The 14,952-nt window shown below is 34.2% G+C and overlaps 1 protein-coding gene across 4 annotated transcripts in view; it reads right to left on the reverse strand.

Annotated features, from left to right (window-relative positions):
* PolZ1 (DNA polymerase zeta catalytic subunit) overlaps positions 1–14,952 on the reverse strand; it is a 103,442-nt gene that overhangs the window by 17,464 nt on the left and 71,026 nt on the right. For 3 of the 4 annotated variants that reach the window (XR_012757071.1, XM_075370993.1, XM_075370992.1), the window contains exons 18-21: positions 12,831–12,949; positions 12,173–12,314; positions 9,865–9,995; positions 3,090–3,203 (exon numbers count right to left, since the gene is read on the reverse strand). Coding sequence is in view for 2 of the 4 variants with exons in the window: in XM_075370993.1 (XP_075227108.1) it covers positions 3,090–3,203; positions 9,865–9,995; positions 12,173–12,314; positions 12,831–12,949 (506 nt within the window). In the remaining 2 variants the exon portion in view is untranslated. Of the gene's footprint in view, positions 1–3,089; positions 3,204–9,577; positions 9,669–9,864; positions 9,996–12,172; positions 12,315–12,830; positions 12,950–14,952 lie in introns of those variants that run through there. The other variant, XR_012757072.1, reaches the window with a different exon arrangement.

A 14,952-nucleotide genomic window follows, 5' to 3' on the forward strand; every position in this document is an offset into this window, starting at 1 on the left:
TAAAACAATGCATTATCATTAAAATTAATGAAATATAAATATGAGCTAATGCCAGTAAAAGGAAATTTCTACAATTACATTTTAAAAGAGTTCTGAACATATTAATAAAGTTGTGTGAAATTTTTTTTTAAGCCCTTGGGACCACCATTAGATACTGGTTCAGAGGATGAATCTTATATTAGAATTTCCTGATTATAAATTTGGATTATTTATAATTTTCTGACAAAAAAATTAAGATGATGTAGAATTTACCACTTATAAATATTATATAAAGAGCACTAGGAAAGTTTAGCTATATGATGGAACAGATAATCACAGGCAGTTACAAGTTAGTGTGGTTTAGACAGGTCCCAACCTGTACTACCTCAGTGTCATTTGCTTTTTAGCTGTTAGTGAAAAGAGGAAGTGATATCATTGTGATCAAAAAAAGAATACCAAGCAGTTTTGCACATGGGTTAAGTGTTGATCAGTGTTTACAGGGAATGACTCTGTGCTTGGAGAGGATTGTCCTCATCCTACAACAATATTTATGTGGTACTGAGAGTTTGAAAGAGGAAATTTTGACCTTGAGGAGCCTCCAAAGTCAAATCAACTGTTCTGATCTTTGTCTGAAGGAAACATTGCTGCAGTATGAAAAATGTTTGAGACAGACAGTGTATGACCTACCACCAAGTACATATGTCTCCTTGAGCATTAGCGCACCAGCAGTTCCTGCTCTTCTGCAACATCTCCTTCAAAATTAGAAAGCTTTGTACATTCTGGGTGTCATGAATTGCTGGGAAATCTCCCTGTTTGAACAGTATTATGACAGGTGACAAAACAGCTGTACTATTATGACATCCTGACCAAGGCTGGAACATAGTGTGGGTGTTCTAAGATGAGGAGACCTCCATGGCTGTTTGAAAATCCAGATTAATGAAAAAGAGAATGACGGCTGTATTTGTTACTGTTGAGAGGAGTTTTAGAACAAGTTGCATTGAAAACTCAGAAGACAGTTACAGAGAAGTGGTATACCGAGAAAGGCCTACCTAAAGTTATTGAAACTCTCAAGAAGCTGTGCCCAAACTCAAGGATGAACACATGGTTTCTTCACCATGATAAAAATCCAGTGTACTATTCCAAAGTTTGCCCTATGTATTTGGCCAGCACTGGAATAAAACCCTACCTACAGTCCTGAACTCAATCCATGTGACTTCATGCTGTTCCCACAGGCGAAGAATAAACTGAAAGGGAGGTATTTTATGAGTGATGACCTCTTAAGGGCTTGGGATGATGAGTGTGCCAATATCTTTGATGAAATGTGACAGGTTTTCTTTGAAGATTGATTTCAAAGGATGGAGAAATGTATAATGTGTGGTGGAAACTATTTTAAAATATTATAAAAAATAAAGTCATATTGCAAAACTTTCCTAAAGATTTTGTATATACATATTCAAGCAAACTATAAAGGGTGAATAACTGAGAAATAAAGTAATATTAAAAGACTCAAAAACTAACACTTTATTAAAAAATTTAATTTTAAATGTTTTTAACATAAATTTTGGTACAGGCACAACAAAGTACATTGTATAAATATTGACTACATAAATATTAGTCATAGAAATATTAGCTTACATGTTTCTTTGATTATAAGTAAAGTCATAGTTCAGCTTATGTGCCTTGACACTGTCGAGACAATATCACTTAACATAATGACATAAATGGTATACTTTTTGAAATATTGTGAAAAATAAAGAAATTTATTGTTCCAGGAGTATATATGACAGGAGCATTTTTGTTCAGTTTACAAAGGAAAATAATTTTGGCCTACCTAGGGCACCAAATTTACATAATGATAATATAAATCATAAATTTTTGACACATTTATTTTTTGTTTACGTGCTGAAAGAAGGTTTGTCAGACTTTCTCTTATACACACACACACACACACACTCACTCTCTCTCTCTCTCTCTCTTGCTCCACCCAAAAAAAGATTTTTAATTTCAATATGAGATGTGACAATAAAGTTCACAGACTCTCTACAATAAAATTTCTGTGTAGATTAGAGCTAAATATGTTTGTAATTTCCTTAAAAGTAATCTTGGGAAGCTACAGTTTGAAATCAGCTGCTAGTCCATCTTTTAAAACAATGAAACTATTTTATGGAATTAACTTCAGAGTTGCCATCATATTGTTCTTGATAGCACCAAAATGTCCATTTCCAGTATTTTCTTTATTTCTCAGAAAGAAAGATTTTACATGGGGACGTAGCCCCAAAAGTAGATGTAAAAGTAGAATAAAGTAGGTTTTTAACAGTTTGTTCACTGACTAAAAAATTTCTCACAAACTAGGCAGACTTCAGTGAAATGAAAATTCAAAGCCACTTCTTTTATTACAATTTTAGACCTGTGATGTTTTGGCAAATTTAAGCTTGCTCTTGCTTTTCCTGATCAATGAATAATTTTGGTACTACTTGTGATCACACCTTATTCACACTAAGATTTTCCTAATTGTTTCTCCATCAATGAACACTTGCTCTTCAATTCTGCTCATTAATTCTGACCATAATTTTACATATATTTTTTTCAAATTTGACAAGAAATTTAATGTTTATTTGTAATTTTAATTCAAGTAATAAAATTCTCATGATGGTGTTCTAAAATATATACAGACAGTAACAGACTTCACTTGGAAATGAACTGATACTGGTCAATAATAACAGAGCATTGAGATGGTTCAATATGGCATCTGCAAAGTAACAGAGTTATCATATTGGTGCTGCCACAATAGAAGTACTATGGTGAGATGAGTAGTATGGTAGTATGGTTTATTCTCAGATCTCATAAAGCTTCTTAACAGATAAAACATGCAGTGAAACTATGTCCAGCTTCTTCATTTATGATAATCTACGTTTGAAAAGTGTATTAAATACAGATTCAGTTATTGGAATTTTATCTTTACTTCACACCCTTCAATTTCCTACTCTCTGATATGTTCCATGCACTGAGGAACCATAAGATTATAAGGGATACATTTAACTAAATTTATTACTATCGCTTATTTATTATTGAAAAATGAAAAATCAAGTACTTTAAAAAGTAAAACTTACTTAGCAAGATGCTCAACACGTCCAAGACAAGTTGAATAACAATAATTATAAGCAATAATAATGGATGGATACAAACTTTGAAAATCTAAAACAATCACGGGATCATTATACAGCCTGTAAAACAAATTACACTATGATTATTCATCCACATTTATTTATACTACAAAACTAAAACTTAATTTGACAATTTAAGAAAGAATAGAAGGTGTTAAAAGTAATGATGAAAAATCAAAAATTACTGAAAGTTTAGAATATAATATTCAGTTTGGTTCAAATGTTTCAGGACTGAATTTTTACGGCAGTATTACTAACACCAACACCATCGCCCTGAGGTAGATAATCCTCACGTCCAGAACACATCATCTACATTCCACGTCCAGGGCGGCAACAGCTGTACTCACGTACGTTACATATAGCTGGCTAACGGGGTTCCGAGTATTGTTTCTCGGATATACTTTTCTCGGCCGATTTTCATCTGCAGGCCGAATTAGAGGACTGGATTTCGCGGCCACCTGCAGATACAAAATTTTTACTGATTATGGAAATGGATTGATACTGCTTTTAGAGCTGGCGATGTGGCGGCCACGGTCGAAGTTATTTGCAGGTGTAACGGAGGCCTTTCGTTGTCCACATGCCCCCCGCGATGGCAAGCATGTAGTTAAGGTGCCCATGTTGTTCGGGGCATGGGAGCCATGAAAGCCTCGGTGTGTAAGGGCCTGGAGTCAGTGCAGAGACTTCGCATCCGCTCTCTGCCAGGACATATGCCAGTTCCACCGGAGTGCCGGAACAGACCTCCAGGGTTGGTCCAGCCCTGGAGTGGGGGTGTACCCCGGCGGCTAGCCTTACTACAGAAGGGATTAATTGTTCATGCAAACTGAACAACTAAACGTGGCAGAGGGTTCACGTAAACACCCTCGTCTAGAACCAGAGAAAAAGTGCAGAGTCAAGAAAGATTGAGAGTGACGCTAGGAAAAGCTTACAAAAAGCTTTTTTTAAAAGTAGTAATGTACCGAAACCCAAATATTTGGTCATTACAAAGGAGGATGGAAATTTCTCGAGGGTGAGTCCTTTTCTCATCGCTCGGGAGATAACCAAATGCGCTGGTGGCCCTGTAAAAGAAATAAGGAAGAATTTCATGGGACTTCATGTTGAGACTGTAAATAATGTCCAGTCTCAAAAGATTTTAGGGCTTAAAAAGATTGGAGAACTGGCTGTACATGTCGATCCCCACGGTACGCTCAACACCTCAAGGGGTGTGGTCGTCTGTCGGGATCTTCTAAATTGCACGGAGCAAGAAATTGTTGAGGAGTTGTCATCGCAGGGAGTAATAGAGTGTCGCCGATTGAACATGAGGAGGAATGGCGAAGTCCTACCATCAGCCTCTCTTGTTCTCACATTTAACCGGCCTACCTTGCCGGAGAAGATTAGAGCGGGGATACATCGATTGGATGTGCGGGCATTTATCCCACAACCAATGCGATGCTTCAAGTGCCAACGTTTTGGCCATACCGCTATCAAATGTGAGAGAACGCAAATATGCGTGTGCGGCGAAGAGGTGCATGAGGGAGAGCCGTGTAAAGAGCCCCCTACATGCATCAATTGCAAGGGACAGCATTCATGTAGATCCAGGAATTGTCCTGTCTACAAAGAAGAAGTAGCTGTGCAGGAAGTTAAAACCCTGCAGAAAGTCAGCTACATCGAAGCCAAAAAGATTGTTAACGCCCGCAAACCTAGAGCAACAACATCTTATGCTTAGGCTGCGGCTACTGTTCCTGCTCCTGCTCCAATTGCTGTAGATGAGACTCAAATTATAAATAAACTTGCGCCTACTTTGGCTAACATGATTGAGAGGATCATCGAAAACAAGATGAAACCTTTCAGCAATAAAGAATTTGTTAAGCCAAAGATAGTGGTACAGCCTGCTTAAGATAAATCGGTAAAAGTGAAAGTGGCTCCTGCAGAAAAGAAAACGGACGCCAAACCAGAATGTCAAGTCCGTCTCAGCGAGATTCTTCATGACAAGAAAGAGTGTGTTATAGAGGCTGCAAAGCCTCCCGCAACTGAGGTGGCCTCTAAACCACAGAGGCCACAAAATATCACACAGGGGGGACGAGTGTCCCCCCTTCCACAGGCGGTGACCGGTACGACCCCCGTGTCTGGGGCGGCCAGCTTGCCGCCTCTAAATCGGCGCCGATCCATGCCCGCCGTCGTCGGCGGCTTCGGTGGTCTCCGATTCGGAGACCGGAAGCTATACCGGCGACGACTTTCTCCACGAACACGATGCTGTTCGAAAGATGGAGAAAAAAAGGAAAAAAGGGTGGCCGAAAGGCAAACCCAGATCATAATTTAATTAAAAATTAGCGAGTCGATTGTACAATGGTACATCAATGGATGTTTTTCAAACATCCATGGGCCCCAACGCTTGGTACATGATGTAGACCCGATTTGTATATGTCTGCAAGAAACGCATTTCCGCCGAAATGAAAATTTTAAATTAAAAGGATTCGATATATTTCGGCGAGATCAACCGCCAAATGTAAGAGTTAGAGGTGGAGTAGCTATATTAACATCGACTAGAGCTACCACCGAAGCGGTTGTTCTAAACACAAACCTACAAGCGGTCGCCGTTAGAATGAAGCGTCCGCTTCAGATCACTGTCTGCAGCATATACTTGCCGAATTTTGATTGGAATAAGGATGACATAGCAAGATTAATTATTGAGCTTCCCCCACCTGTTTTACTGGTGGGTGACTTCAATGCTCATAATTCTCTTTGGGGATCGGATCGAATAGATTCCCGCGGAAGAGAACTGGAAGGGTTCCTGATGAATTCAGAACTTATTATTTTAAACGATGGATCAGGAACCTTTTTCAATGCCAGAGATGGATCGACGTCCTGTATAGATCTTGCACTTATAAGCGGATCGATAGCAGCGATGTACAGCTTCCATGTCTTAAGACGATCTGCATGGAAGCGATCATTTCCCGGTGCAAATTGTAACTGATGTTACAAGAACAATATATCCCATCCCTAAAATATGGTTATTTGAAAAGGCAGACTGGACGAGCTTCACAGCTAGAACGCTACTCCCTGAAACAAGTGGAGTTATCGGAGACGATGTCGACGCCATAACAAATCTTCCCAAAACATCTGGGAAACTTACGAAGAAACCCGTTCCATGGTGGAACGATGAAATAAGTGAAGCTATTAAAAGAAAGAAAAGAGCGTATAACGCCTTCAAAAAGCGTCCTAACATAGAAAATCTTGTTGCCTTTAAAAAATACAGGGCGTATGCAAAACGTCTTATGATTGACTCGAAAAAACGATCCTGGCAGCAATACGTGTCATCCATCGACAGAACCACTACTGCATCAGATGTTTGGAGGAAAGTGAAGGCGATTTGTGGGCGTAAAAATTTTGCTCCCATAACTAGCCTTCAAGATGAAGATGGAATTAAGGATACTCCAAACGAAATAGCAGAGCTATTGTCCAATCACTTCGAGAAGGCCAGCAAAACGGCCAACTACGAGGAAGGTTTTCGAACCAAAAAAGAAGAACTCAAAGGTCTACTAAATTTTAGAACTGAGTATAATTACTCATATAATGTACCATTTAAAATGGAAGAATTCGTGAAAGCGTTGGAAAAAGCAGGTAACACAGCTGCTGGTCCGGATGAAATCCATATAATATGATCAGGCAGCTGAATACCACTGCAAAACGCAGATTATTAGAACTTTATAATCAAATATGGCGGGATGGAACGTACCCACAGCAGTGGAAAAAAGCTCATGTTGTTCCAGTACCAAAGAAAAATAAAAATTTAACAGATCCCAATAGCTACCGTCCTATTTATTTAACGTGTGCTATGGGAAAATATTTGAAAAAATGATTAATAATCGACTCGTCTGGGTTTTGGAAAAAGAAAACCTGATATCACCGTATCAAGCACGTTTTCGGCAATACCATTCTACCACTGATCAAATGATCAGCTTAGAGGACGTTATATATAACAGCTTCATTACAAGGAAACATTGTGTCGGAGTCTTCTTTGATCTTCAGAAGGCTTTCGATATGACCTGGCGTCATGGTATAATGCTCCAGATACATGAATGGAGCATTCGTGGCAACCTGCCAGTTTTACTGAGCAACTATATGAATGACCGTACTTTCCAAGTACGAGTCAGGTGCGAATATTCATCTGTAAGAAATTTGGAAAATGGCATACCACAAGGTTCGCCGTTGAGCGGTACCTTTTTACCATTGCCATTAATAAATTGATATTAGCCATTCCAGTAGAAATCAGCAAAAGCGTCTATGTTGATGATCTGGCAATTGTGTATGCCAGCAACAAGACTGCTATGGTGAGGTACAAATTGCAACGAGCGATCAATGCTCTAAATGATGTTGCAAGGAATAACAGATTCCAATTCTCACCAGAAAAAACTTGCTGTGTACACTTTTGTAGGAAGAGAATTCCTCATCAAAGTCCTGCGTTGACAATTGATGATAATCCAATACAATATAAAGACAATGTAAGATATTTAGGACTAGTATTGGATAAATCCCTTACATGGGAATTACATATACAGGACTTGAGTGATAGATGCAAAAGAGCCCTAAACATTATAAAATGTTTATCGAACTTAAATTGGGGCTCAGACAAAGAGACATTATTGAAATTGTATAAAGCATTGGTTCAATCTAAACTAGACTACGGATGTATCGTATATTCATCCGCTAGAAAGTCGCATTTAAAAAAGTTAGACATAGTTCATAATAGCAGAATAAGATATGCATAATGAAATCACAGACGAAGCTGCCAGAAAGGCAACAGTCTGCGATGACTTGGATGCATTTCCTGTAAGAGTGGCAGATGTTAAAAACCGTCTAACAAACACAGTAAAAAACAAGTGGAATGCTGAATGGAGGAGTTTAAATACAAAATTAAACTCAGTAAAAACTTCTCCTTATAAATGGAAAAGCGACTATAAGTTGACTCGCCGTGAACAAGTAGCGGTGACCAGACTTAGAATCGGTCACACGCGATTAACAAATTTATATTTGTTAACCGGCGAAGTGAGACCAATGTGCGGTGTTTGTAATAAAACACTGACAATCAAGCATCTAATAGAAGAGTGTACCATATATGAGGACCTCAGAAAGAGGTTCCGTCTTAGAAATAATATTAGTGCTGATCTGGATAATGGAAATGAAGAAAATATAGTTGCATTTTTACACGCCAGTGGACTTCTTAAAAGTCTATAAAATGAAAGTTTAAAGCTGTGATAAAAGAATCTCTCAAGCGGTAGTTTTATATATATATATATATAAAGAAAGAAATGGTATTGATAAGTTGAAATTTTAATTTCATGGTCTTTTGAGAACCTTATCTCAAATTTTAATATTGGGGCCCTTTACACCCCGTAAATGTTTGTGATTGTCCTTATCTTTTATGTCTTAATGTTTATTGTGAAGTTTTTGTTTTTAAATAAAATGTAAGGGCCCTTTACACCCTTACATATGACGATCCAGATGGTGATAGTAATTTCTTTTAAAGTATGTGACGAGGACTAATGACCTTAGCAGTCGATGCCCGTAAAAATTGAGTTAAAAAAAAAAAACCAACACCATCTACTGCAGCAAGTGAAAGTTTGTTTTTGAGAACTGTATCAGTGGTATTGTGATATCAGTTGATCTTTAGGAAGGGCATTTTTTGTTAGTAATTTGAGATTTTATGTATGAGAACATGTAATTAAAATTTTGTAAAAATTCCGGTTGTTACGTCACAGAAATGGTGAAAATAGTCAGAAAAGCTTAAACAGGTTCAGGCTTGACTATTCAAGTATTTTTTGGTTGCATGTGCCTTTCTGAGAGGGAGAAAGACAAAAAAAATATATAATACTATATGATAAATACAAAAAATAAAAAATAATATTTATTTCCATTATTATTTATTTACTTTTACAACTAAGAATTCATGCAGATTTTGTGCAGGAGTTCTGTAGAGTTAATTCAAGATATTATAAAGCTAATTTTAAACAATCAAACAGTTTTTTGTCCTGTTTCACACACATGTGTAACTTTTCTCTTTCTACAATGACCAGCCAATAATTTTTTATCAATCTATAACTCATAACATTGCACCACCTCCCTATATTTACCAGATATGTCTCACCTTGACTACTTCCCATCTCAAAAACTGAAATTGCAGTTAAATAGTATCTAATTTGACAACATATCTTAAAATCCATGAATGAGTGAAGGAGATCTCTTTCGAGTATTATTTTAATACCATGCAGAAAGAGGCAATCCATACCAAACACCAAATGGACAGATGAAAGTAGACAGAAACAGCTTTTTTAAAACCATACTTTTTTTTCAAGAACACCAAAAGAACTTTGCTAAGAGACCAACAAGACCAGAAAGAATTTATTTCTGAAGTTGAAAATCCCCAAAACTGAAGAAAATTAATTTTAGTGATATCTTACCTCCAGGACAAAGACTGGGTCCTGGAACCTTTAATTTTGGTTTTTTGATCTTGATAGACAAAGTTTTTACACCTTTTTATGAACATCCATGCTAGAAGAAAGAGAAAATGAAGAGTTTAAAAAAACAACCTTTTAAGCTGAGATGATAAAAATTAGACACACAAATTTTTAAATATTTTTTTTTCATGTTGTAGAAGAAAAAACCTATGACTAACATAATCCACTTTATGTATTAATAAACTAGTACATAATAAGTAATTTATACTGATAAGTGTATATTAATATACCTAGAATGAGGTTCCATAATAAGAGGTAAACTTTCTGGTGCTCTCATTTTAGCACGCTGTGATATGCTTGGTGATACAGCTACATAGTTTTGTGGTTTAGCCATCCTCAACATCATGGATTCAACACGAAACTAAAAAAAAATTTTGCTTCACAAAAACTGATTTCCCTTTAATTTCTATAAGTACAGCTCTAGTTATATTTATTTTTTTATGAAATTAATTTTTTTTATGAACAGAATGAATTATAGAATTAAAAAAATAAAGGAATAAAGAAAGAAATCTTACATTAAAAAATTAACATTTTAAAAACATATTTCAATAAAACATGCATTAAAAGTTAAAAAAATGTGTTATTTCCAAATAATTAGCTACATTTGGTAAAAAACCTCATTGATATTTTATGTAAAACAAAAAAATGTTTGATGAAATTGGAAATACACAACCTGTAAAAGAAATGTAATGTTACCCAAAATTGTGTATTTTACAACAAAATGTCATGAAATGGTTTCTCAAGAAATAGCAAACATTTACACCAAAATTGAGATAATTTCTTTTACCTTCTTTTAATAATTCTATTTCACAATTATTCTTCAGTAAAAGATTTCCTAAAAAACATAAACACACTATAATATACAGAAAGCCACCAACACATTGATAAGAATTGTATCAGACTTAAATCTCTTATGTTGTTTTACAACTTTTTTAACATAAAAAGGTTGTTCAATAACTAAAGAGACAAATAACTAGAAAAAATTATTTATTCCATAACAATAAAAGTAATGCTACTTTTCAACATAATTGTGGCAACATTTAGGCACTTATTCTGAATTTCTGCAAGCTTCCTACTCCAGTAGTAAAAACTTGTTCACTTTTGTGTCAAAGTCATTCTTGTACCACATTCTTGAACTGCTCATTATTGTTGCTAATAAAGTGGATATGGCAACACCTCCCAATCCAACTTTTGAATAGCTTCCCATGTCTTTTGAGCAGTATTTGGTCAGTTGTCATCATGTGAAAGAATTATATCTTTTGAAAGAGAAACAGGATGTTTTCTCCTATTAAAGGACATTTCCTTTAATTTCTGTACTCATTGTTGATTGCACATCGTTCTTCAAAATAACTATAAAAAATTGAGCCTTTATAGCTCCAAAATATCTTTGGCATCACTGTACCAACAAACACCTAGGTTTTAAATTTCTTCCTAGGAAGTGAACTTGGATGTTTCCATTCCATACTATTACATTTGATTCTGACTCAAAATGATGAATGCAGGTTTCATCACAGGTTATTAAGCACTCTAATTAAAGTATTAGATTCTGCTAAAATCTACTGTTTCAGTTTTTACAAATATGAATTCGGGTCTCATTACAGTTTTGAGTAAATTGTCACTCTCTCTTTTTCTGTTTAGTCTCCAGAACCACCATAAGGTATTACTTCAGATGATGAATGAGGATGATACATACGTATGAATGTAAATGAAGTGTAGTTTTCTATAGCCTCAGGTTGACCATTCCTGAGATGTGTGGTTAATTGAAACCTTACCACCAAAGAACACCAATATCCATGATCTAGTATTCAAATCTGTATAAAAGTAACTTCCTTTACTAGGAATTGAACCTTAGAACTCTAGACTTTGAAATCAGCTGATTTGCAATGAGTTCATCACTTGACCAAATCGGTGGGTTGGTCTAGTTAAGTGTCACTGAACCTATCTGTCTAGCCTATCTAATAAGATCATTAATACTATTCTGTGAAGTGCAGTTGAAAATTCCACCAGTCTTTTGCTTTGAAACAAATCAATTACACTTGTTTCTGCCAGATTTAAACTGTTCAAACCAATTATAAAAATTTTCATGGTTGATTTACTTTTTAATATTACTGTTTTAAAATTTATGCGTGAAATTTGGCTGATTTTACACCTAAAAAATAAAAATTTTACCACAGTATACTGTTCTTCCACGATATCTGTTTCAAATGAAGCTGACATTTTGAAATACACAAAAGATTATAATAGAAATTTTTTGCAAACAGCTGATATTTTCTTCGTCTGAAGCACGCTAGATATGTCTATTGACATGGTACTTCAAGCAGTTCCATATCAAAGAAAGTTAGGGAAGGTAAGTGTTTCCATTTGTACAGATGTTCCTCATAATGTACTTATATCACCACAACCAATACCCTCATGCATGAGTCATGTTGTCACCACAATTCATTTTAGATTTCTGTAATGTAGTTAAAGGGGGGAAAATAGAAAACTTGTTTCAGTCACGAGAATATCTCAAAAGTTAATATTAATTATAAATAATACCTGTGATCCTCGAGATAAAACTTCATAAAATTGAATACCAAACAGTCTTGCCAACTCACTAGTACGACCGATCAAATCTAACTGATCTAACAATTGAATAATACCAGTAACTCTTGTTATATAATGCTCTACAACCAACCACCTATGAAGCAAACAAAAATTCATTTTAATTTTAAGTAAAAATTAGTTTTATAACTTAATTTATTAAGCATTCATTAAGTTTGTCAAAAAGTTTGTCTGAAAGGTTTTAAAATAAATAATAATAAGAAGGTTATAAGATGATAAGAATGCTATGTTATTTTTTCTGAGGGAAATTACTATATGTTTGTTTTATAAGAATGTTATTTTAGAAATATGTATAAATATTTGTGTATGTTATAATCATATATTTGAATTTAGAAGATAAAATTATGTATTTGCCTAAGATTTTAAAGACTTAGAAACCTTATTGAAATATTTTCTACTGCTATACATATTTGGGTCAAATGCAAAGTATATGCCAAATTTCAGTATTGTATAAGATTGGTTAGTAACCTTTGTATTGGAAAAAAATGATTGAGAAACTATTAGTTATTTATAAGGTAATAATCATAATGTAAATAATTATTCTACTGCGATTAGTAATAATCAATTAATAGAAAACAATGGATATACTTACTTATAAACATTAGATCTGTGTTCCCACCATTGTGTCAAAGTACGAAAAGAAAATAATGGAATTCTTTTGCGTAATATATGATATGCAATATTTTCAAATGTATAACTTTGTAATGCGACCTGAAACACAAAGATGCACAAAATATTTGACATACATATTTATGTATATCAATGAAGTACAAATAAATTATCTTAATTAGGCTGTAGTAACATATAAATTTTTAATTAAATTTATTAGATAATATTTCTGTGTAATATATACTTCATATTAAATAAAGATGGACATACAATATTATTATAAAATATATTGTAACAAGACCGGTACAATGGACCTTTGTAATGGATTCCTGCTAATTAAGAAGAAGGTAGTAGAAAATATAATAATGGGAGGAACCCAGAAAAGGAGAAAGGAGCTAAAAGGAACCCTTTTAGTAAAGCTCAACAGATCAAGCTTCAGTAAGCCTAACATATAAAGCTAACAGGTGAAGCTTCAGAAAAGCTAACACTTTAACCCTTTAAACTCAGAATTTCAATAAATCTAAAACTTTCTTTTTAGATATTCACATTAGATTACATATACCAAAACTCAAACTGAAATCTTCATTTTTTACAATTTATTTGTAAAAGAACTATTTTACAAAAATAGTAAATTTCATTGTTACTCCATTTTAAAACCCTTTAAACATGGAATTTAAAAAATTTCTTTCTTAGTGTGCACTTACCCTCTAAAAAGAACGTGTATACAAATTTCCATCAATTTTTTTATACATACAGACATGTTTTATATATAAAGATCTCTGGTATCTTTTAATCTATTTTCACAATTAAGTTATTTATATGATTTTAATTTATGCTGCAGTCCAGTACAGAAGTAAAATATAATTACATAGTAAAAAATATTTCTTCTATAGATTTGAAACTAGGTACAGCATACTGTAAAGACAAACATTATTATTAAAAAAAAATAGTAATGTCATCTTTATTTGGTTTCTGTGTTGATGCTGATAAAGCTCAAGTGTATTTTCTTCTAACCTTCCAGTCCTATAGAAAGTTGCTTTGTCGATTTTAGGTAGATAAGTATGGATGCATCACTCATTAGAAGGTAAATGAGCCTCCTCCAGTCGGCTCTGAACCGTTTCATGAAAACTCTTTAGATATTTAAATTCATTCATTCATTGTGTTCTGCCAGTGGGCAGGTCTTGCCATGGCTGCTCTCCACTTGTTCCTGTCCTGTGCAAGTGTTTTTGTTTACATATATTTTCCTCTTTCCACAACCTCATCAATTAACTGAAAACTTCTTCTCCTTTCTCTCTTTCCATTTACAAATTATTCAACTCATCTATTAGTAAGCACTTTCTTCTCATACAGTGTCTTAGCCAGTTCATTTTTCTGCTTATTTAAATGACATGCAAAAAAATCATATAAAAAAACTGATTTTGCATATTATTAGAAACTAAAATGATAAAGAAACTATAATCACATGTCTAAGTCTTGATTTATATAATTTAAAATAAATTTCAATTTTTTAATGACAGAATAAATTGTTGAATAAAGGAATCTAATAACTAACAGAGATTCATTGTTTGAATGATCAATGTTATAACACCAAACTTACCACATTTCATTCTATACATTCTGTTTAAACTGAATTTTATTCATTTTAATTGATTACAAGTAATAAAAATAGGGTTTTATAATAAGAATGATGAAAATATGAATTATTTCCCTTTATACATTACACCTCACAAAAATATAAATTTTATTAAGACCTTTGCATTTTTTATCTTATATATATTTCTTCTGTCCGTGTGTATGTGACTGAACTCCTCTAAACGGCTGGACTGATTTTGATGAAATTTTGTGTGTGTGATTAAGTTTATTCGAGAATGATTTAGATTCACAATTTGATCTGATAGAAAATGTTTTTTTAATTAATTTATGTGTTGTTGTTGATCTTGGGATGGTTAAGGTTCATAACTGGATCTGGTAGGCAGCGCTTGCTACTATCTATGACAGTTTTAAGTTTGTACTAACACATTTAAGTTTATAGTACACACACACACACACACACACACACACACACACACACACACACACACACACACACACACACACACACACAC

Source organism: Lycorma delicatula, chromosome 7, assembly GCF_047948215.1.
Source record: "Lycorma delicatula isolate Av1 chromosome 7, ASM4794821v1, whole genome shotgun sequence".
Classification (NCBI taxonomy): Eukaryota; Metazoa; Arthropoda; class Insecta; order Hemiptera; family Fulgoridae; genus Lycorma; species Lycorma delicatula.